Here is a 24533-nt window from a genome sequence, read left to right on the forward strand (position 1 = left end):
ACACACACACACACACACACACACACACACACACACACACACACACACGTATGCTTATGGGGAAAAATAAAAGACAGGAAGGCTATATGCCAGAGGTCTCAAATCTGTGATTAATGGACCGAGCCAACATTTTATAATTGAAAAATTTCACAATACAAAAATCAAAGTTTTCCTGCTCCTCTGTAAAATCAGAAGCTCTCTCTTCATTGGACCAGTTTTCCCACAGGCAGCCGTCAGCTGGAGCTGATGAGTTGCCGTGCGTTTAGACAGAGTGGAGGTGCCACACTGCCCCCACCTAACCTGCTCCCCTCCATCTACACACATTTACAAAGCTTGTGTGGCCCCCTGGGCTCCGAGAGTTTGAAGCTATCTTGGTAAGTTAAGGTATTTGCTGTGGTTGGCTGTGGATGACAGGGAAAGAGTGGTTTATATTTTATTTTTGCTTATCTGTATCTTCCAATTTTCCTACACGGGTGGTGGATTATTTGTGCAATTAAACCATCACAGTAGAACAAAAGGTAAGAGGTCATTTGGGTTCCCCTCCCCGCCGCATCTCACCCTCTCGTTCAAAGTAGCCCCCGCGTGGCTTTTCCCAACCCAGGGCCAGGGGTGTGGTTGCCTTTCAGCCCTTGTTGCCAGAAAGGTCTCAACTCAGTTTCGTCTCACCGATTATGTCTACCACCTGCCCAAACACGCCAACTGATGCTCTCTGAGTTTGTGCTCAAGACAAGGTGTGGGCGCAAACCAATTGTAAAATGTTGCTAATTTGGTGTTCGAAACTTCCCCAACACAGAGTCCTTGGTCGAGGCAGGGCCTGCCTGTGACCGCAGACTGCCGTCACCTTACTATGCTGAGCAGTTTGTCCCAGTTTAGGGGTTGGATGCGAAGCAGGAGCATTTTTCTATATGAATCTTGGGAGCCAAGTGGCTTCTTACTCAAGGGCTTCTTCTCATGGGAAAGAGACTAGGCCAGAGGGTTAGAAACAGGCTCTCTTTCTGGGGGCTACAGGGGTTGTTGGAGGTTTAGAGCGAAGAAGGACCATAACATGGGGAATTAGGAGGGGGAAATACAGATGCCAGTTCTTCCCAAACCCTCATCTACTGAGCATCACTCTAATTCTAGTCCATTTTCTCCAAGTTCCTGAAATGTTTGCTTAGTGATGGTTGACTTTTTGGAGCTGGGATGTAGGGGTAGAGGATGCATTGAGCTTTTTTTTCTCCCTTTCAATTAACTAAGGCTTCAGGGTTAAAAAAAAAATATATATATATATATATATATCCCATTTTTCACATGTATTTATTGAATACCCATTGTATGTCACGAATTAGGATTCACGGGCCTGAGAACAGAACAGTGACCAGAACCCAGTCCCTGCCCTCAAGTTGCTCACGTTCTAGTGGGGAAAATGGTAGTCATATTACGCAGAAGTCTGTACCGTAGTGAGGCTAAGCTCAGAAGCTCACCCAGGGTTTGTGGGAACAGAGAGGAGGCACCAAACCAGCCTGAGTGGATTGGAAAATGCTACAAGGAGAAGGTGACATCTGTGTGGGGCTCTGAAGAATGAATCGGGGTTACGTAGGTGAAGCTGTGTGGCCCTTGGCAACTTAACTAACTTCTCTGAGCTTCAGTGTCTTTGTTAAGTGGTTGTTACTAGTACTTCACAGGTTTGGGGAAGAGATTGAATGAGATTGTATGGAGACATGCTTAGCACAGAGCCTGGCCACCAGTAAAGAGTTCCGCACGTGGAAGTCGGTTGTCCCATGAAGATGAAAATAATGATGATGGCGATGAAGAAGAATCCACGACTAGGGAGAGAAAAGACCAACGTGAGACTTGGGGAAGGGGCGAGGCAGAGGGACTCTCTCCTGGCCCCTCATGCAGCCTTTTCCAGGACAGGCTTACTGACAACTTTGGGTGAGCATTGAAACACTGATAGGTTTTGACCTGGAAATTCAAAATGCAAGCCAGTGTTTCCCATATGATCTTCAAATCTAAAACAGGAGGATTTGCTAGGTGTCCCGGTCCCCTTGCAGCCTGATCACAAATGCACTGATACATCCATCCCAGGAAAAGAAACTTCAGACTCACTTTTATTTTCTTCCCTCCCTCCCTCCGTTCCTTTCTTCCCTCTTCCTTCCTCTCTTTCACTCCCTCCCCATCTCTCTCCTTTCCTTCCTCCCTCTGTCTCTTCCTCTTTTTTTTTTTTGCCCTCAATCAGGTCATTCTCCAAGAAGAGAAGGCACAGGTAAGCATCTTGTTGCCTCTTGCTACCTGCTTAGCTTTCTGCTTTCCTAACCAGGTTTAGGCAGCATCTAGGGTCAAGCTCTCTGCCTCTACCTCTGCGTTCACGCCCCCTTCATCTTCCTGGGCCTCAGTTTCCTCTGAAATGAAGGCCATGATCTGGTTTCCCTGAAAGTTCCAAGCCAGACTTTCGGTTTCCCCCAGGCCAGGTGGCAGCTGCCAGACCAGCTCCTACCGATTCCTCTCCCTGGCAGGTCTCGCCACCCTTGCCAGGGTCTGTTTGTTTGACCGCTGGTTGAAATCTTGGGTTGGGGCATGTAGAGAAGCATCAGCCCCAGACACGCCACCAAAGCCTTCCCAGATCCTAGCCAAGGGACAGAGGCCGAGTGCTAGAAGCACAGGGTGAGCACACATAACGCTGTCACCTGTGGGGTACTCGCTATAAATCAGATCCTGTGCTAAGCCTTTTCCATGCGTGTGTGTATTTAATCTCCATTAATCCCCATCACAACGCTGTGTGGTGGATATCCTTATTATTTCCATTTCACAGATGAAGAAGCTAAGACTCAGGAGGTGTGGCAGGCATGTCCACAGACACACAGTCAGAAGGTGGCAGGGCCAAAACTCAAACCCAAATCTGTCAGATAGAGGGTCAGGACACCCTTGCGTGGCTTCCAAAATAACAATAGCACAATTCCAGCAGCTGGCAGAGTGCAAAGGCCTTTCATTCATTCGGTGAACAAGTAGACACTGATAACCAATGTCATCCATCCGCTCAGCCCAACAGCTTGAGCAATGGCCCCATTTTAAGGGCAAGGAAACTGGGTCTTCAAGAGGACAGGTAACCTGCCTGATGTCACACAGCGACTCAGCAGCAGAGCCAGGATGTGAATTTGGATCGTTCAGTGAGGTCCTGGGCTCTCCACCTCCCAGGCTGAGTCCCAGACACATGTCAAGGTGCGACTTCAGTTGGGTGAAATCAAATTTTCTCGTTCCCAGGACTTAGGTCAGTGATACGTTCCTGGTGCCCCTCTGACGCCGGTCTGGCTTGAACTAGCAAATAGTGTTCGCCGTCTGGGGCCTCTGTTTGATGATGCTGGGACCCTGAGTCGTAGTTGTCCACTCTGCCCACACCCCAGTACTGTGACTTTAAAAGAAAACAGATACTTGAATATTCACGAGCGGAACGTTTCAGAATCTGCCAACTTCATGAGGCTTTAGAGCAGCTCCCTGGATATTCCATTCTTTTCTCTTAGAAATTGATTGGACAGCAGTCAAGAGGACGGGCCCTGGGGACCCATGGTCTGGGGCCACTTTCCAGCTCACCTGTGTGATCCTGGTCAAGTTTCTTAGCCCGTCTAAGGCTCAGTTTCTATTTCTGGAAAATGAGTGCTTATTAAATGTGCCACTGCCCATAGGTTGTAGGGAGAATGAAATGAGATTATTGCCAAGAGGTATTAGCACAGCGCTTACCTGATAAGAAAGCCTCAAAGCATGGCAGATATGATGACCTTTGCTACTGCTGTTATTGTGAAGCTACCAGAGCTGATCTTAGCATCCTCCGTCCCCCATCCCCAGTCTGTACGTGTGGGCTGGTGTGTCTAGCTGAACCCACTGGGTGAAAACGTTGGCAGCAACTGCTCTGATCTTAGAAACGATCGGCGTCCGTTCCCAAACTGCCTGAATCTAGTGACCACCGTGTGTTAAGCATCTTGACTACTTTATCTTTCGCTAGAATTTTGCATCTTTCGGTTAACTGGCCATTTCCCGTTCAGCTCCTCCAGCCCAAAAAACAAAAGAAGGGAAGAGAAGAGGCACAAAAAACAGTAAGTAGATTCCACCTGCAACGTACTGTCCAGCTTGGGGAGGTGGGGGACTGACCTGTGAACAGCCAGAGGGTTAGAATTGCCAAAGAAGTGGGGACCGGGAGAGGAGGGTGGGCGAACAAGAGGGGAGAAGGAAGGGGAAGCAGAGCTGTGTAGACTTGCAGTTGTGGGTTTGTCATGCATGGGTACATAAGGTTGTGTATGTGATGTGTGTGTATGCATGCGTGCCTGTGTCTGCATGAAAGTGAACGGTGTGCATGTGTGCGAATTCTGTGTGCCTGTGTGCGTTGTGTAACGTTTGTACGTGGTGCGTATATGTGTAGCGTGCACTGTGTAAATACTACCTGTACATTCTTCCATCGTGCGAACATTTGTGTGCAACGCAGGTGCATAGTGTGTGTGTGTGGGGGGGTATATATCTGTGTTCACACGAATGCGTATGTGTGCCCGTGCTTATGTGAGCATGAATAGCATGCATGTAGGTGCCCTGTCTGCTACTGTGTGCTAGTTCGGTGCCCTCGGCGTGTGCACCGCTTAATCTGTGTGCATTACTCATAGGGAAGGTGCGGGATGGGGTTTACCTGTGCGCTGTGTGTGTACAGGTGGGTAAGGGGACATGATCACATGCGTGCACACACGTGTGTGTGCATGTGAGTCCCAGCCCCAGCCTCTGGGCTTAGAGCATGGAGATATCAGGGGAGATCCTACCCCCGGCCTTGGGTCCTAGCTGGTTCACGGTTTATAGCTGGTAGTAGAAATTCACACCAGCCAGCGCTGCCTGAAGAGTTCAGTTCCCAGCCAAATTAAAAGTAGATTTGGTTACAACCCATCTACTTTATACCCTTGCAGATGTTAGTGAGTGTGTTTTCCAATCAACTAACATTTTATCTCCCACCAAGAAGCTTCTAAAGCGAGAATCAAAGGCAATGGGTTGAAAGTCAGTGGGCTGCTGGGGAGGGAAAAGAGGAAGCAGGGCGTGGCGCTCAGCTTTGCCGGCCTGAAGCGCCTCACCCAAAGTCAGTGCGAAAGAAGGCATTTCAGACACCACCACGGGGGCCTGGGGAACGCTCCAGAAGGAAGCAATAGAGCTGTGAGTTAGCTCAGGGAAGAACTTCCCGATCATCAAGCTTGTTCAGTTCACGTCAAGAGGCAATCATTGGTCATCTGTATAGAGTATACGCTCACGCTAAGCACAGACAGAGCCTGTTCTCAGAGGCTTCAGCATGGCTTGTCTGTGGAGCTGTGGTCTAGACAGTCACTGAGCTGGGGGCTGCGCCCAGACCCCAAGAGTTCTGGGAAGATCATGACAGAGGCGCGGACTGCCTGCCTGAGGGCAGCAAGGTGGCCACCCTGCCCAGCGCCAAGAGTTGGACGAGTCTCAGAAATCACTAGCGGGACATAAAATAAGGTTGTGAAAGCCAAAAAACGAGAGTCAGGGGAAGGAGAAGCAAGAAACGCAAGGCGCCCCTGAGATCAGGTGGTGGTTCTTGCCGAGATCCATGGTTAGTTAAGGCGGCTTGTAAACAGGGGACCGCTGGCGTAACTTACTTCCTCTCATTCAGCATCCCTTAGAGAGGCCCTAACAGGTGTCAGGCCCTGTGCGGGGGCCCGAGGACAGAGATTAGACAGATGTGCCTCCTGGCCTCGAGGAGCTCGCAGCAGGACACCGGGGACAGATGTGGGACAGGTCACAGCACAGCAGTGGCAGATGGAAGCCCTGGGTGAGGTGGGAGCCCGGGTGCAGGAAAGAGGGCGTGGTGGTGAGCGGAGGCTTCCTGAGGGAGGGGCAGCTTAGGCTGGGGCAAAGGATGGAGGTAACCATTGTAGGCTGCAGGTTAGGCAAGTGGTTTAATCTCTCTGTGCCTTGGTTTCTGCATCTGTAAAACAGGAGTAATAAGAGAATCCACTTTGTAGGTTGTTTTGAGGAGTAGATGAGTCCATTTAAGGAAAATGCTTAGAACCCAGTGCCTGGCAGGCAGTATGTGTTAGAGACGGGTTACCTACCATCACCGTCACCATCACCACCATCCCCATCACCATCATCCCCATCACCACCATCCCCGTCACCACCATCCCCATCACCACCATCCCCATCACCATCATCACCATCACCACCATCCCCATCACCACCATCACCACCATCACCACCATCACCATCATCACCATCATCACCATCCCCATCACCACCATCAGGGCATCGTAGAATGTGGGAAATGTGTGAGCCAGAATACAAGCACCTCGGGGTTGCTTGAGCCTTTCAAACCAGGGCTCTGGATGCCAGGCAAGGAGGCTGGAGAGCTAGGCAGAGGCTGGCTCCTGAAGGTGCTTGGGGTTCAAGGTCAGAGCTTGGACTTGACATAAGGACAATGGGAGGGCTTTAAACAGGGAAGGGATATGGTCTGATGATCACATTACCAGAATCCCTGAGTCTTTTGTTGGGATAACCAAGGTACCTCACAATAGAATCACCTCTAACTCCCACTGGCTTCCTGACTTGGCCCAAACTATTTGACATTCCTTGTACATCCTCAGTGACCACTGCCACTGCTACTGCTACTTCTGAGTCATCATTATTATTTAGAGAAAGCTGAAGTAACCTGTTATAGCACCAGTTTTAGTGGCAGCGGTAACAGTTATTGGTAGTGTAATTTTTGTTGTCGATGACGCTTGTAACTCCCTCTGAGAGTGGGCTTTTGACTCCATGCTAAGAATCCAGACTTACCTTTCCAGGGCTGAGGTTACAGATTGGCAGCCCAAAGGCCTAATGGATTCTGCAAATGTGTTTTGTTAGCCCCAAACTGTGTCTTTTTTTAAAAAAAAAAAGAGCTTCCATTTAAAATAGGAATAATTTACATAAAAATCTCAACTTCTATATTCACTTGAAAAATTAGAAGATACAGCACCACGGCACTATTCTGGAGACAAAACACTTTCTTTAGCCCATGCCCTTCAGTTGGTTGGTATTTTCTGAGTGCCTGACTGATACACACATTACGGTATCCGACTGGTTCGTGAAACCGTGTGAAATCGAGACTCCTGCTTCAGGCGAGGGAGAGGTGACGATTCTGCTCCCAGCAGAGCCCTGGGGGGCAGACCTTCTCCCCCAGACGACCGCTTTCTGCTCTCTTGTGTTAGGGATGGCTGGTTACACAGGCGGGAGGTGGGGGTGATGCAAGGGGCCGGTCGGGGGAGATGCATGACCTTGGGAGGGACAGTGACTCAGGCGCAAGAGAAAGATGTGTGTAACAAGGTCAAAAATTCTCTGTCTCTCTCTCTGATTTGTTTCTTCTCACCCTCCACCCGCCCCAAGATCGCGAAGCCGGCCCCGAAAGTCTCACCGCCACCGTCATCACCACTGCCCCTCGCGGTCTCAGAGTTCGGAGTCCCGCTCCTCAAGCTGTGACAGCAGGTAACCCCCTCCCTGAGGCACCTCCTCACCCCGGCATCTGCCCAGAGCCCGTCTGAGACGCGGTCACCGTCAGCTCTGCCTCCCACTGTCACTGTTGGGGAGGCCGCTTTCCCAGCAGAGGGGCGCCCCCGCCTTGCACTCAGGCTGTCTGCACTTCCCGGTAGAGAAGGGGCTGCAGACAGACGGACCCGCTGCCCCCACCTACAGGACTCGATAACACCGTGCTTCCGTGTCCAGGTGCTGAGCACTCTTCCTGATCCCCTGTGTGATCCCCTCTCCAGCCCTACGAAGGAGGCACTATTGTCATCCCCATTTTAGAGATGAGGAAACTGAGGCACAGAGAGGTTAAGGAACTTGCCAGGCACTTAGCTACTAAGTGACAGAGCTTAGGACTGAACTGGGGCATCTGGCTCTGCACTTGACTGTCTCTCACTAAGGGTTGTTCTAAGCACAGAGAAGCTAAGTGACCTATGAAAGGCCACACAGCACAAGGTACCTAGCTCTGAGGCCCTTCCGAGTCTGGTTTCTCCTAACCTGGAACCTCTTTTTGCTGACACATTGGCTGCCCCGGCCTGAGAAGAGGAAGAGGTTCTTGTGGGTGAGGGGAGGGAGTGGGGCTTCGCTGATGCTGGCGTTTGACATTGTTGAGACCAGTGGGAACATCAAGGGCCCCCTGATGGTACCAGGCCAGCTTCCAGATGTCAGAGGCTCCTTTATTCTTTCTTAAGTGCTTCTCACACTTGGCTACGTGGACATGTCACTTGGGAAGGTTTAAAAATCTCACTGTCCCGGTCCCACTGCATCCCAGTGAAGTCAGAACGTCTAGAGGAAAGAGGAGGAGAAATATGTACCTAAATTCTACTCCGGGCCAGGCGCTGTGCTGCAGCTGCAAATACGTTCTCTCTCTTAATCACCCCAGTCACACCGTGAGCTAGACCAGAGCTTCTCCACTTTGGCTGCACTGTGGTCGCTTTGGAAGTTTTTAAAAATACCAGTGCCTGGATCCCAGCTCCACACATTCTGATCTAATCCAGATGAGGTAGGTCCAGGGCAGCGAGATTTTTAAATCTCCCAGGTGATGTGAATGTGGAGCCAGGTGTAAAAGCGTTTGAAAGGAGAAAGCAGCCCCTGGCGTCGAGTACTGGAGCCTTGGTGTTCCCACTGGACAGCAGCAGCTTCAAAGGGCATCACCATCGCACAAGGCTGCTCTGTGAGCCTGAGTGGTCCAGACAACAACAAGACCCTTCTGTAATCAGGTCCGAGCCCAGACAAAACAGGAACTTTGTCCAGAATCCAAAAGTAACCCAGCATCTCTCCATCCTGGCAAACGTGAGTGACTGCTGCTCCTTTACCAGTTATAGCCTTGACCTCAGACACCCAATCAGAGAGTTACCTCCGCTTTCTGACAGCAGCCAGTCCAGGCCAAAGCCAGCTCTCTGCGTGCTCCCAGAGTCCCCGACCATGTGCTCATACTAGGTTCTCTCTAACACCCTCGGACAGAGACGTCCTCCACTCCCCCGTGACGTGCATTCCCTGCCACTGCAGGGAGCAGTAACGATGCTTGTTCAAGTACAGGGCGCCCCCAGTGGGCTTTATCTGGAGGGTGTTGACGCACTGAGCTCAACTGCATCACAGACATTTACAGCCGAGAAACCTGCGTGTTGGTGGGCAAAGGGGTCCGAGCAAGGTCACGGTGACTGGCAGAGCTGACACCAGGACCCAGGTCTGTGTGACTCAGCCTGAGGCCTGGGCTGGAGGGCGGTGCAGGGCCTGCTTGTTGACTCTCGGCCTACCTTCTCTAAAGCTTACCTCTTCGGGAGAGGGCTCACCTCGCAGCCCTGGCCCCAGCCCTCCTGCTGCTGTCACATCTCCCGCTGCTGTTGCCGCCCGAGCTCCCCAGTGCCCGTTGGGCTGAGAGGCACTACAGCACGGGTGGGAGCAACCTGAGAGCTGGCCCTCGGGCCACACACTCAGTAGAAAAGTGACCTGGAGGCCCCAGAGCAGAGAGGGACACTCCAGCGCAAGAACCAGAGGCATTGGTTCCCACGGGGACCCTCGTTCCACCACTTACAAGCTGTGTGACCTCAGGCAGGTCCCTAAACATCTCTGAGCTTCAGCTCTCTCATCTGAAAATAAGAAAGTAATATCTGCCCTGTGTATGTCTTCAAGTTGTAGAGGGGCCTGTGAAAGCACCTGCAGAGGGGCTTACAGGTACCGTGCAAATCCACAAGGTGTTATTTTCATCACTACTGTGACTCAGAGCTCACAGGTAATGCAGGGTCCAAACACACCCTTTCTGAGGAGTCAGAGATTCCTTTGGTTTCCACTGCAGACAGGCAGCCGGATCTAGATGTGACAGGCTTGCGGAGGCATCTTTGTCGTTTTTGTCAGATATTTTCTTTTTACGTTTTGGGTGACAGTCAATAAGATGCCTCTGTTTCACAGATGGTAAAGTCACGTACACAAAGACACACAAATATAAGCAGCTACATTTATAGACAAACACATGAAAACACAGATGGACACACCCAGACATACACACAGTCACAGACACAGGCAAGCAGATAGACAATCACACAGGCACACAACTACCTCAAGATAGGGACCCTTCCTGTCTTCACAGCTGCATCCCCGGCCCCCACAGCAGTGCCAGGTACACGAATAAACATTTGTCAAATGAACAAATGAGAGAATCAATGAATGGATGGGTGGGTGGGTGGGTGGATGCACACGTAATTCATACAGACACACCCAAACACGCTCTGTTGTCCTCAGATCCTATTGGTCCTTCAGTCACCTCTCTGCCATGCTCTCCATCAAAAGACCCTCAGCTTTCTCTCTCCTGCACCCAGGCACCGTGGCCAGTCCCCCGAGGAAGGGCGGAAGTCCCGCCGAAGGCACTCTCGCCGCTGCTCCAAGAGCTTCTGCAAGGCCAGCCCTGAGGCCCGGTCCAGCCCCGCGCCCAGCCAGCCCCTGCAGGTGCTCAGCTTCCTGTCGGCCAGGGGCGTAGTAAGTATTCCGCACAGCCTCCTCTGCCGGTCTTGGCCGTGACACTTGGAGGGGGTGGAGGCACAAGTTCAGGGCAGTGTATGACACACTTTAATTCAGTTTCGGGCAAATATCTGACTGGTTTCAGACCTCCTTATTGATTAACCAGATGGTCATTCACCAGCCTTTGGCAGCACTTGGCTTGGCGGCTTGGGAAGTGGGGGCTTGGGGGGGGCGGGAAAAACCCGAAGCCCCCGGCTCTTTGTCAGGGGAACTTCGAAAGTACATATTGGCCTCCAGAGTGACATCTGCAGGAAAGCATATATGAGACACCACAGGAGGTTTCTTTGGGGAGGAAGGAAAAGAGGGGGTCTTTGAGGCAGCAGAGGCACTGCAGCTTTGCGGTGACGTCTGCATCTTTGACAGCTAGGCTGCAGCACTGATGAGCAGCTGGGGTTTGATTTCACCTGTGTAAGCTCGGCCTTGAATGTATGCGAGAATTTTCCTCCAAGGAGCTGATAGCACTTGGCCTCTCGTGTCCACACAAGATCTCAGGGAGTTGAGGATGCAGCTGCCCTCACTAGTCCCTTCCACAGGTGGGACAGAAAAGCCGATGCTCAGAAGGGTTAAGGTCTGGAGTGAAGCCACTGAGTAAAGCAAGAGCGAATCCAGTCGAGGAACCCGGCCTTGAATGGGATCACGCAACAGTCCCTCAGGTCAAGAAGGAGGCCTGGAATACAACTTCAGACAGTTCGATGCCAGGGAGTTTGCTGAGTAAGGGATTTGGAGTTGGGTCTGAGCTCAACTTCCTAGCTGTGTGTGGCTTTGAGAAAGTCACTTAGCCTCTTTGAAACTCAGTTTTCTCATTGGTAAATTTGAAATAATATCACTTCCATGTGGGATTGTTGGGGATATCCAATAACAAATTATGTGAAGGCCTTTTGTAGACTCTAAAGGGACAGACACACAAATAGGAGGCGATTCCACACAGACGTACCCTATGCTTACAGCTAACAGCTGGGAAGGGACCTGTCTCCTCTAGCTAGGCATAAATCTGAAAATTTCAGAGAGCTGCTCCCTTACAAAGGATGAGGTGGAAGTAAGGAATAGGTCAGGGGTTCTTGCTGAGAGGTCAAGGAAGAGAAGGTGATGATAAGCACTGGTTGGGTCTGGTTGACACAATAGTTATATCTCCAGTGCATTCTGGGAAACTTCTTTACCAGTAAAGGCACCATGTATCACCAAGGTCTACTTTTGCCCAAATCTTCTACCTAGCTGGAATCATCCACAGCTCACCTCAGTGCCTTCCTTTGTAGAGATACCTGTAGTTGCTCAGTATTTGCAGATGGTAAATGCTCACTTGCATTCTCCCCTCCGTGAATGTCCTATGAAAGGTCTTTCCAGTAAGGCAGAGAGTACAGAGGCCTGGGGGCAAGTCTTGGCTTGGCAGGACAAATCCTTTTACCCCTCCCAGCCTCAGCTTCCTCAACTGGAAAATGAGCATGATTATCCCATTTGTGTCCCAAAGGAATTGTTGCAAAGGTAGAAATAAATTTAAAATACAAGCAATAAGAGGTGGAAGAATGGTTTTAAGTTGGTAAAAGCCACCCCGTCTCCCTGGTCATGGTATTTATGGCAGCCCATTCGGTGGCCCTAACTGACCCTCATTAAAAAGTGCCATTGGGAGCAACTGGCTTGTGTTCTCTCACCTGGGATGGTTTCCTAACCAGTCAGGTGCAAGGTGTTGCAAAAAGCCAAATGTTGACTCCCCCCCACCCCAAAATTGTGGTCCTCCCACACCAGTGAGTGAGGTACCAGATTGGCTGTTGGTTCTTAGGGCCCAGCTGCTATTAGAAGAGCAGAAAGCTCATCCGTACCTAGAAGGCAGAGGCCTTAAGAGCTCACCTAATCCAATACCCTGATTCCAAACAGAGAACCTGGACTCACAGGAGAAAAATGACTTCCACGGGCTATGGCAGGTCGGAGTTGTTAAAAACTTGGGACTGTGTTTATGTGGTCAAATCCTGGCTGCGAGCTGGGGATAGTTATTTAAACCTTTTTGAGCTGCAGTTTCCTCATCTGTTAAAAAAAAATTGCAGATAATAAACCTCTTCTTCAAAAGCCTTGTTTTGGGGACAGAAGCAGAGTAATTTTGTACATAGTCGAGCCCAGTGCTTGGCACAGGGACAGAGATCAGCAAATAGAAGCAGGTGTTGTGATGAAAACATTCCAGATGCTGGCTCTATACTTCCCAGCCGTGGAATCTTGAGCAAGTTACACAAACTCTCTGTGCCTCAGTTTTCTCCAAATCTGCAAAATGAGGACAATAATAAGACCCACCTCATAAGAGGAATGTTGGGAGCATGCAATGACTCAACGTAAGTAAGACTTTCAGACTGTAACAGGCACGTGGTAGGTGCTAGGTTGCTGGCGGTGGATAGAAGCAGCAGCAGGATCAACCATGGAAGTAGTAATGGTAGTAGCAACAACAGTAGTGGAGTAGTAATAGTAGAATGGTTCCAGGCCCAGGCTAGCCTGTGGATGAGTTGAGACCACAGCTAGAAGCCCTGCTTCCCCTGCTTTCAGTTTCCTCCCATCCTCAGTGGCAGCCGCAGCCCAAATGGCTAGCCCCACCCTGCTCGTGGCTGCCTGACTCCTGGGGCATCAGGAGTCCTGGCCCCAAGACCTTTTTGAGCTCTCTGCCGAAGAGAGCAGCACAGTCATCGTCATTGAGTCACCCATTCCATCACTTGTTCAAATCTGCCAGTATCTACTAAGCACCTATAAAGGGTCAGCTCTGATGTGGCTCTCAGGATCCAGTGAATAGGAAACAGCCTGTGCTTTCTTAAAAGGAAGACAGACAAGGTAAAAATTGTAAAAGACAATGCACAACAGTGAATGCTGAGATGGGACAGGAGGTAGGCAGGCAGGGAAGGGAATTGGGGTTAGGGTTAGGTTAGGGCAGAGGAGGTGACAACTGAGAAACTAGCCGGTGGAAGCAGGAAACAAAGGCTGGAATCAGGATGGAGAAAGAATTCCAGGGAAGGAGATGGGGTTCTGGGGGTTCTGGAGGTGAACAGGAGCCCAAGCGTGAGGGGTCTCCTATGCCATGGTTCCTGCCACACTCCATGGTGGGCATCCCATATGCAGAGCTCTTTAAAAATCAGGGACGGGCACATTACGTCAAGGGGGCCTGTTTGCATACATGAATATGCAGAAGTGGGTTGTATCTTGTTAAAATCCTAGTTGGTGAGCTAAAGATAACCTGAAGCCCTCTTTCTTGGTCAGAGCCCAAATCCAAATGGAGGGTCCCAAGGAGTGAATCCTTCATGGCCTCATTCGTTCCTTATCTACACTCAGTCAACTCTGTTCAAGGTGTTAGGGAGACAGAGAGATGTATAAACAGGCTTCCTGAATTCCGGAGCTCACCATCTAGCCGTCAACAGAAGGCTGCAATACAGTGGGATAAGCGTTGTCATTAGGGCTGAGACTGAGTCGGTGAACACTAGTACTCCTCCACTGTTCAAATATTCAAATACTTGCACACCAGTTGATAAACAGACCCTGTCACCACCCATCCCCCAGTCAACAAAGCCATCCCTTCCCTCCTCTGGTACCTTCTGGACCTTCTCACAGTCCAGCAGATAAACGGTGATACCTGGCAGCCCTTCAGTGCCAAGGCCAGCTACCTGCAGATGGGGCAGTACCCACACTCAACCAGTTGTTGAATATTTTGAATATCACCCCTGGAGGTGACGGAAGCAAGTACAATATGTAGTAGGACCACAGAGGAAGGACCAATGTCTGAGAGATCTTGGTGTCTGAGAGGACTTTACAAATAAAGGAACATGTGAGCTGGGCTTTGAAGGATGAGTAGGAGTTCACCCAATTGAGATGGCTACTGAGATAGCTAAATACCACTGTGTGCCAGGCACTGTCACATACTTTACACAGTTTTTTTTTTTCTCATTTGATTCACAAAACAGTTCTTTGAAGTAGACGCCATCATTATCACCATTTTTCAGATGGAAAAACTGAGGCTCAGAGAGGTGAAGTGACTTAGGTCAGTAGCCCAATGAGTAGGAAGGGGAGCTGGTATGAATCATGGCTTGTATCTCAGAAGCTTACTGTGATAGCCAGAGGGCCTATTGGATGACAGAGAGGTTGGTGGCCCCAAGGTCTGGCCACGCCCTGTCCTGTAGCAGGGGCTTCTCTGTGAGGTCTATCCTAATTGGAGGGGGAATCTAAAGGGGGCTGATCAAGACTGAAATTAGACCCAGGAGAGGGCAGTCTCCTCCTTTCTCCTCCTTCTGCCTCTAGCAAGCCAACAGCTGCCACATAACCCTTGCCAACAAAAATCAGCACAGATACGGCAAAAAAAAAAAAGGCAAAACTTGGGCTCCGTAAAAGAGGACCTCATGAAACTTGTGAATAGTAGGAAGCAGGAGGTGACAGTGATGAAGACAGGAGCTTTGAAGCAGATTCGGATACTCCAGAGTTCTTGATTTCATCTCCCTATGAGACTGGATAACAGCCATAACTCATGCTTCCTGAGCACCTACTATGTGCGAGGCGCTAGGCTGAGTTCTTTACATGTGTCATTTCATGCATTTCTTATAATAGCCTTTCAGGGGATCTTCCGCTAGTATCCTCATTTTACAATGAGGAAACCGCAGCCTAGAAAACTTAAGTAAAAGACAGCTGTTAAATGGAGAAGTTAGGATTCCAACCCAGAAAGTCTACCCTCAGAGTCCAGGTGCTTAATTACTTGACTTCCCTTGTGTCATTTCACTTCGCTGGGCCTCTGTGTCCTCATCTGTACCTTTAACTAATAAGCATACTTACTGCACAGAGCGGTTGTGAGGGTGGAATGAGATAAGGGATCCATTCATTTATTAGCCCCTACTATGTGCCAGGCACTGGGTGAATAGCAGTGAACAAGACAGAGGAGATTTCTACCCTCATGCAGCTTCTGTTTCATGAGCAAAACTTAGCCTGATGCTTGGGACATAACCCTCAATATACAGTAGTTGCTCGTGTTATTGATTTGTCGTCATAATGGCTGAATTAAACTTGCTCCCAGTAAAAGCAGACATGATGTTTTTGAAGTATCTCTGGGCTCAAAAAGCGTAATCATATCCAAGATCTCAGGTGAACCTCAGAACCACTCTAGGAGAATGGCAGGATATGCCTCCTATTTTGAAGGCAGGGGAAATGAGGCTGAGGGAGCATGTATGGAGGGTCCAGCCTTCCCACCTCTGACCCAGGTTCTCACGTACATTCTGCAAAAGTGAGCTCTTGCCCAAACTAGGAGACTCGCTAATCCAATGCCATTCATTGCCGCTTAGAGAACAAAGGGACTAAAATGCGGAAGCAGGGGGCCGTGAGACTGAGGCATTTGCGGGACCAGTTATTCTTTTTAAATGGAAAACGGAATAGCATTGTCAACTTTTACTTTTGCCAAGCAAGAACAGGAAAAAGAAAACCACCATTTTCTATACTGAAAGGGACATTTACCATCTGAAGAGGAAGAATAGACACGGCCTCAGAAGAAAGGATGAGCCTTTAAATCAAATGCATTTCGTTGGATGAAAAACTCATTCCACTGAACTTTTTTTTTCTCATTTCAATTTGGACTGGTGAAAATTTTGCCTGACTGGATCCATGTAGAAATGTTCAAGAAGAGGTGGGCTGAGGGCCCTCAAAAGGGGCTTCCGAGAAATGATGAGGTTGAAGCTGCTGGTCCCCTTCAGCTTCCTGACGGAGGGAAGGAGAGACATCTGGCCCCAGGCCCAAGGTCAACTTCAGTGCACAGCCCTGTGGGACCACCCCAGCCCTAAAGGACTTTGTCATCTTCCCAACATCCTCAGCAGATCCCTGTCTTTCTCCGTTCCTCCCCCTCTCTAATGAACTCCTAACAGGTCAATGAATCCAGTCTTTTGATGTCTTCCTGATTAATGTGCAAAGGAAGATGAACAACAATGAGGAAAATAAACTTAATGTCTTTGTGAAACAAAAGGTTTAAAAAAAAAAAAAGGAATAAGCAGAACCCTCTAGCTAAAAGCTCTGCCATGCAGCTCTACATTCACATGAGAATTTCCAGTCCCCCATATGGCAGGGAGGGAAAAAAAATGTATAGCCATCTCTCTCCATGGAGCCATTTGAAGCTCAGTAAATGGACTTGTTCAGTTTAATTGGAATTCTCTTCTTGATTGTATTTTTGTAACCTATTAGGCTGTGCTGTCTCTTGATCTCGGAATTCAGCCGAAAGTAAATTTTGAAGTGTGAGAGGTTGCCTTTTCCCCCGTTCTGGATTAAATAATGATTTGAAACAAAAACAATAAATAACAGTGCCGGCTTCCCTGGAGGGCTGAGAGAAACTCCCAGTGAGACACCAGGAGCTGGAGTTCATGGTGGGGGGATTTAATTACTTATTAGAAAAACCCAAATGTTGACGCTGAGTATATTAAGGAAAAAGGAGAATAGGCAAGCTTATGAGTTTAAAAGAAAAAAAACCAAACAAACTGGAACTTCACATTGGCAGGGGCTAAGAGAATAAAGGGAACGTATTCGTTTGTTTTCTCCCAGTGGCCGTGAGTTTGTGAAAACCAGTTTGTCCTTAAAAAAATCTGAGATTAGCAATCCTGACCCAGAAGGGAAAAGCTTGTAATAGCTCTGAGGTCTGGATATGGCTTCATGACTCTGTCTCCCGGTTCCTTTCATTGACAAAGTCCAAGAGGGTTCGAAAGGGCAGAGATGGGGAAGATGGAAGGGAGAGATGAAACATACAGGTTGCACCGTGTCTGTGCTGCTTTCAGCTAGATCCGGGTAGCGGCGAACACTTAGAACAGAGGGTCACAAACTTAGTTGTCTCAAGGGCCAGGCAGCTAATAGATACAAGCAGCAGGGAACCCGTAAGGCCTGGGGCCGGGAGAGCTTGTGCTCCTTCCAAAAGGGGCAGCTGCGATTACTCACAAGCCAATTATTACCAAGCAGGAATGTCGACTCAATCTTGCCAGATTCTCTCATTTTTCGGCATGAAGTAGAAATGGGCTGTTATGTGGACCTGCCCCACTCTACAATGCTGACAGTTCATTCAAATTTATTGTCGAACATAAATTTGTTTAGCCGGTAAATGGGCTAAAGAAAGCATATCTGAAACAATGTATAACTTGGCCCGTCCGTTTTCTAGTGGTGGTTTGGGGTGTTGAGACAGATGCTGTCCGTTTATATCCCCTCCCCCTCCCCACTTCACACACTGCCAGCTTCCAGCTTCCAGGTAATGTTCTCTGGCTGCCAAAGACCACTTTGTTTGGCTGGGTGGCAGTTTGGACCTACTAGAGAATTGACACCCTTTGGGTGCAGCCTTTAACCCATGAGTGGCAGGGAACTGGTGTATAAATATCACAGCTCCCTCCCTGGTTGGGGTTAACTCTGGAGCTGGCTCTGCCTTGGCTCCCAGGGTGTCCTCCAGAAGCCCTCTGTGGCAGCTGGCTTGATAACGCATCTTCATCTGGCTCCTTCTCTCCCCTGTTCATTGCCCCCACTCTCCTACTGAGGTTCCTTGCCCTCAAAGAAACGGCCAGCACTGAAATTCCTATCTCAGTTTCTAGGAGAACCATATGAAGACAGGTGCATTTCACTTGGTGATTAAGCAAATCTTACAGGGGCTGAATTTTTGTGCCAAGCCCCAAAAGCAGGCCTTTGTGAAGACATAAAAAGAAGGGCAAGTCTGGGATGGAGGAAGGGGTCAGAGTGGACCACAGAAGAGAGCCCTGGTATGAGGGTCCCAGGTCTTAGACAGGGGTCCCGTGTACCATGAGGGCATTGTTCCTGGACAAAAGTGGGTCTAGGATGACTCCTCCCAGCGGGCCTCTTGAAGACCGTTTTGCAGCTAAGCTGGGGATACAGGGGCAGAGAGCAGTTATGTGCATAGAAGAGAAATTTCCAGTGGATGAAGAAGAGCTCGTCAAAGACAACTTGTGAGTGGCCTGTTATCTAAATGAGGAGACGGGGAGGAAAGCGGGGGAGCCATCCTGTCACGCCAGCAGCCAGTGGGCAGCAGTCTGCATCCTCCATGCGGAGTGGGAGTGAACATCTGACGAGGAAGGAGACACTTAGAGATGGGAGGCGAGCGCACAGAGGCCTCTGTCGTCTGCCTGTCATAAAGTCCTTGACTTCATGAAGGTCTCCCCTGCATTATCATGGCATCACTCACACACGCACGCACACACACGCACGCTCACACACACACCCCACAGTCTGCCTTTGGCCCCCCTCCGTTGTGTCTTTCCTCCGTGTGTGGAGTGACTGGAGAGCTCTGGAGAAGGAGGAATCTGAGGCTAAGAGGCCATTAAACGATCCAGACATCCCTACTGAGTTTATGAAAATGTTTCTATCACCTGGAAACAGAGATAGAGCCCATCAAGACTGGTAAAGACAAAACCAAATAGAGTTCAGCTGAAGGAAGCAGGAATGAAAGTCTTCGGGCCACCACCCCTTCCCGCGGCCCTCAAAGTAATCCTTAAAGCAGGCCGAACAGGGGGAGAAGATTTGTGTCTCCAGGACCTGCTAGGCATGTCATGTTACGCTGGTTGTGCCCTGTCCAAGGGTGACTGGCCTTGGAGTTACACTCCACCGACCCTCCATTTGTCGAGCCAGCTGTGAAAACCGATGTGGGGCTGCTTCAGCCCAGAGAAAGGTATACCTCTTTTCTAATTTGTCTGGCCAGAGTGGGGCACCATTTTTGAGTTCCTGACCCAGGGGGAGCACCGTTCTAGCACCCGAGCAAAGTCACTGCATGGGCCAGCAGCCCTGTTGCGTGCAAGAGGCCAGACCCATTTCATCTCTTAACCCGACCTCCCAGAATAGCAGAAGGTGGAAAAGGAAGTAAGGAGACCCAACACCGCTTGTCTCATCTGGAAGGCTCCTCGGGTCAGGAACTTCTCACCTTAGCCTGGAACTTATGCTGTTGAGCATGTGTAGACTGGGCTCCTGTGTGCTTTCTCTGAGGGTCCTAGGTCTGATGAGGGCCAGGAGGAAGAGCGGAGGGCATTCCTTCTCTTTGCCACTGGCCTGGACCTAAAACTTTATTCTAGAGGTTCTCTCTGGCTCACATGCCCAGCCCTGAGCTGGTCTCAAGACCCCAACTTTCAGCCCATCCAGATGGAGACAGGAGGTAAAACAAGCAATTACTGCCCCCTCGCCCCAGTAAGAGTGCTGTGGCAGACAGAAGCCACTCATGAATGAGTGAATGAATGAAAGAGTGAATGTTAGAGTGAATGAAGTAGAGAGTTTTGTGCTGTCCTGGCCTGGAGCTCAGAGAAGGCTTTCAAGAGGAGGTGATATGTAAACTGGAAGATGAATAAATTTAGCCATGTGAAGTGAGGAAGAGGGGAACAGTGTTCTAGGCAGAGGAAATGGCATAGGCAAATGGCCTGGGGTTGGGAGAGCAAGATGTGGTGGTAGAACCAAGAAAACTTTCTAATCGATTGGCCTAAGGTCGTGGGGGCCAGAGTGGGGGGGGGCGGGTATATGGAAGAGATGAGGTTTGTGAAGGACACAGGGTTGAGCTGTGAAGTGTCGGCACTGTCACGCATGTCAAAGAATTTAGATTCACCCAAAGAAATGGGACTTTTAAACAAGCAGGAGAGGTTGGTATTTTCAAGCCCCAGGGTCAACCCAATGAGGACATTTCAGTAGTACATTTATCTCTGTTTTTCGTGACGATGGGAGAGCATGATGCCTTAGAGACTTCTCAGTTCTGATCACACAAGTTGCACGTGGATAGTGGTCGTGGTCAGGTAGCGACACTCTGAAAGTGTCCCTGTGAGCTCAGGATGTGGGGTTGAGAATGTGAAAAAGGCAAAGTCCCCTTCTATATCCACGAGCCCCGAGGGGCCTTATGTTCAGGAGATCCTTCCCCCTGGGGACTCCTGATGCACCAGGACATATCCTTTGAAATTAGTAGTCAGGGTGGAAACAAGTACCTGGGCAGAGAAAGGCCCAGACTGGATGCCTCCAGGTAGCAAAAGCCATAGGATACTGGAAACCATTGTATTCATGGTCCAGCCTGGTTCCTTCCAGGAGGGGCTCACCTGAGTCACTTGTGATATACTGGCTACCAAACATTCACTGTCTCTGAGACAAAGATTCCATGAGCCCATCCCCAGACCAAGCCCCAGCCTGAGAGCCCAGGTCCCAGGATCTAATTGCCTGGCACGATGCTTTGTCATTCCTGACAGAGGTGGTGGAAATACATATGTAGCCATTGAACTCTCAGAGGTGGGAAGGATATGGCATCCAACTTGCAAACTGCAAGACAGAAAGGAGCTGAATGGAAAAAGGGCCTTTACATTAATTTTTAAAGAAGTCTCACACTAGAAAACCCCACTTGGGCAACCTTATTTTGAGGTCCCTTGTCCCAGAGCAAAGCTAGCCAGATTGCCAAGCATGTACAGTGGCAGCCACGCTGGGTGGAACTTGGTAAAGCTGGACCACCACCTTGTCTGTGTGCAAAGCCTCCTGGGAGAATCTACAAAGGAAGTCCCACCTCCCCAGCTCCAGGAGCTGATATCCTGAGCTGGTGGAGTCATCACTGTTATTCTCACAGTTCCGTTGTCTCTGTGTCTCACCCTCATGACCAGCTGCTGAGAAGGCAGAAGGGTTTCCTTAAGAAAGCCCAGAAGTCCCCCTTCTTTAGGCCCAAGGTGCATGGGAGAAACTGGGTGGGAGAAGCAGGCTTTTGATGGTGAGGCCTACATTAATATTTGCAGGGCCTGGGACAAGCGCATAGAAGGAGAGCCACACACTATATATGCAAATGTTTATAAATCAAGCCATCAAACTTAGATGAAATAGGTTCTCCTATCTTGGCAAACATACCTTCGAAATGATCTGGAAAGTCAGATTTGGATTTAGAATCTTGGACCCCTCGGAGCGCCAGGCCACAACATGACAGTGTAGGGAGAAACTGCCCCGAGGCCCTGGCCCCTCCCATTCTCCCCCCGTGTCCTTGCACTGTCCAGCACCGTGATGGACCTCCCACCCAAGCACACGGACACCTAAGCCTGAACATCCAACTTCTGTTCAAATGGCCACACTTTGACCTAGGAATGTGCACACTTGAAGCATGGTCTACCCCTGGGAGAATAGATCCATGGATGATCCTGCAGAGACCCTGGAAGGGGACCCAGGGGTCATTTAAAAAGAGAATTCTGGGATTTCAGGTCCCCAGAGAGTCATTTCAGGGGGAGTGGTTTACAGGTGGTGCCTTCTCAGCCCCACAGATTTCTCACCCCAAGGGGATGGTTATTGCTGGAGGAGACCCAGGGCAGAGGTCCATCTTGCCCACATCTAAGCATGGTATTGTTGGGGGACCAGAACCAAACCCACTATGTCATCCCAGCTGTGAGACTGGTCTGAACATTTAAAGAAAACGATCCATTGTACTTCTAAATACACCATAGCCTTCCCGAGGGCTGTCTCTCCCTCGCCTCCTTTACTCCTTCATCTGTCCTAGATCAGCCCCACACAGGATCCTGGGGACCTCTCCTCATTCCCAGGCACCCCAAGGCAGCCCCTCCCAAAGCCGTTTGTCACAAGCACACCTTCCCTGTTCCCCGCCCCCCATCTTGACACCTTAGATTGATGCGAACTCTAGCCGCCATCTGCATTGTCAGCAAGGGTTTCTTGATCCAACTTGGGCATTAAGGGACTGATGAGGTTAGTGTTGATGGCTTGAGGTCCCGTTACTGAGAAAGCCAACCAGAAGTGATGCTTCACCTGTCAAGAACACTGAAAACCCAAAACCCAAAGTTCAGGGCCAAGTGTGAGGATGTACAGAAAGGTGTGTGTTTTTTCTTGTCATTTGCGACTCTAATGATGGACTCACCTTGCCCGCTCTTCCCTTTCTCTTACACCTTACCTACCTACTAAAGGAGGAGTTCTTGCTTGGTAAGTGGATATAATCCGCAAAGACATGAGAGAATTTATTAGAAGCCACTCGAGCGCCTTAGCTACCTTCTCCAGGGGGAAAAGGACACACGCAGATATCCGTAGAGAGCTTTTTTTTATTTGTTTTCCGTCAGACAGTTTGACTTCCATTTTTTATTTTTTGTCCCCTCTTTCTTTTCCCCTTTAGTTGAAAACTACTAAAATATCATTTTGTGACCTTGACTTTATATTAAAAAAAACCTCTCATCTTTATTTCATTTCTTTCCCCCATGTGATATTTGTTTAGGGTTCTATTCGGGCAACTTTTTCTTTAAAAAAAAAAAAGTCAAATTTGTTGAGCATTTGGTTGACGTTTAAATTTTTGGCTTTATCTCCTTTTTTTGTTCTTAAGTTTCAAGATATATTTTTTCAGGCCCATAGCCTCCTTTCTTTCCCCCCACTTTTCTTTATTTTTATTATTGTTTTAGGTTAAGGGTGTTTACACCCCCCCCCTCTTAAGTTGTTGCTTTTGTTTAATTCCTTAGAAATTAAATTTTGTATAATTTCCTTTTTCTTTTGTTTAATCTGGATCGCATGCTTTTTTCTCTGCATGATACCTAAATCTTCCAGTTATCCTAGCAGGGGGTAAAAAAAAGATCTCCTTTCTGTGGTATTCTTTCAGGAATTTGTGCTTTTGTTTTTTGGCGTCTCTTCTTTCCTCTCCTCTCTCTCTTTCCTTTCGTTACAGTGCATCATGATGGTAAACATTTCTTGGTTATTTAGACACAGCCCGCAGACCCAGCGCGCAGCAGTGTCCGACGGGTGTTTTTGCTTTCAGATCACTGGGCCGGGGGCTGCTACCCTCTTTACCAGAACTGCCAGGCTGCTCGCCACGTCCCGAGGACGCTCCCAGGAGTATGACTCGGGCAATGACACCTCCTCGCCACCCTCCATGCAGATCAGCTCAGCCAGGTCTCGGAGTCAGGAGAAGGAGAGCCCCACTGGGGGCCTGAGCAAGAGCCGGGGCCCCAACAGCGGCAACACCTCTGATTCAGGGAACTCCTTCACCACCTCCTCCCCCCAGAACGAGGGGGCCGCTTTGGAGAATCTCTCCCCCACCAGCAGGGGCAGAGAGTCAAGGTCAGTGCACCTGGGTGGCAGGAGGGGGTCCTGCCTGAGCTCCACAATCTCAGTCTCTCACCCTAGCACTACACCACACACACAGACTCCAGCTCTTTTATTTGAGAGAAAGAGAGAGAGAGAGAGAGATTGGCATCATTTTTGAAAAAACTATCCAAGGAGATCAGCTTCAGGTATAGCTGGATCCAGGGTCTCAAAAAATATGTCATCAGGAATCTGTCTTTCCTATTACATCTCTCAGTTCTGCTTCCCCCTCTCTTGGCTTTATTTTCAAGCAGATCCTCCCAAAGCATTGGCAAAGATGCCATCCAGTTAACATTCTATCGGTCTAGCCAGCCAATGGAAGGAAAATGCCTCTTTCCCGAGAATTTCAGCAGAATATCAGGGCAAGTGCTCATTGACTCTGCTTGGCCCAGCTTGGGTCATCTGCCCACACTAGACCAATCACACTGCCCAGGGGATGCAGTATTCTTGGCTAGAACTTGTCATATGCCACCATCAGGGCTAATGAGTCTTCCCATGTACACTAAAACTGGGGAATGTCTGGTTCTCTGAAGGAAAAGCAGGGTACTGTTATCAGGAGGAGGGATGGAGGCTGGGCAGGAAAAAACAGATATCAGTTTACCAATAATCAGAGGAGAAAGTCTAACATTTAAAGTCACTGTCATTTTAAAGTATACCACAGTATTTACCCAAACGCATTGAAAATTTATGTCCATACAAAAACCTACACATGGATGTTTTTATAGCAGCTTTATTCATGCCCAACTTTGGAAGCAACCAAGATATCCTTCAGTAGGTGAATAGATAAATAAACTGTGGTCCATACACACAATGGAATACTATTCAGCACTAAAAAGAAACAAGCTACCAATCAATGAAAAGACAGGGAGGAAACTTAAATCCATGTTACTAATAGAAAGAAGCCAATCTGAAAAGGCTGCATATTCTACGATTCCAACTACATGACATTCTGGAAAAGGCAAATCTATGGA

The 24533-nt window shown here is 49.2% G+C and overlaps 1 protein-coding gene across 1 annotated transcript in view; it reads left to right on the forward strand.

Moving 5' to 3' along the window:
* SRRM4 (serine/arginine repetitive matrix 4) overlaps window positions 1-24533 on the forward strand; it is a 158988-nt gene that overhangs the window by 124053 nt on the left and 10402 nt on the right. The window contains exons 5-9 of the mRNA XM_029230401.1: window positions 2219-2245; window positions 4017-4067; window positions 7378-7476; window positions 10329-10485; window positions 23237-23538. Of these exons, the coding sequence (XP_029086234.1) occupies window positions 2219-2245; window positions 4017-4067; window positions 7378-7476; window positions 10329-10485; window positions 23237-23538 (636 nt within the window). The remainder of the gene's footprint in view (window positions 1-2218; window positions 2246-4016; window positions 4068-7377; window positions 7477-10328; window positions 10486-23236; window positions 23539-24533) is intronic.

The sequence above is a fragment of the Monodon monoceros genome, unplaced genomic scaffold (assembly GCF_005190385.1).
Source record: "Monodon monoceros isolate NGI ecotype Baffin Bay Population unplaced genomic scaffold, NGI_Narwhal_1 Super_Scaffold_1, whole genome shotgun sequence".
Taxonomy (NCBI): domain Eukaryota; kingdom Metazoa; phylum Chordata; class Mammalia; order Artiodactyla; family Monodontidae; genus Monodon; species Monodon monoceros.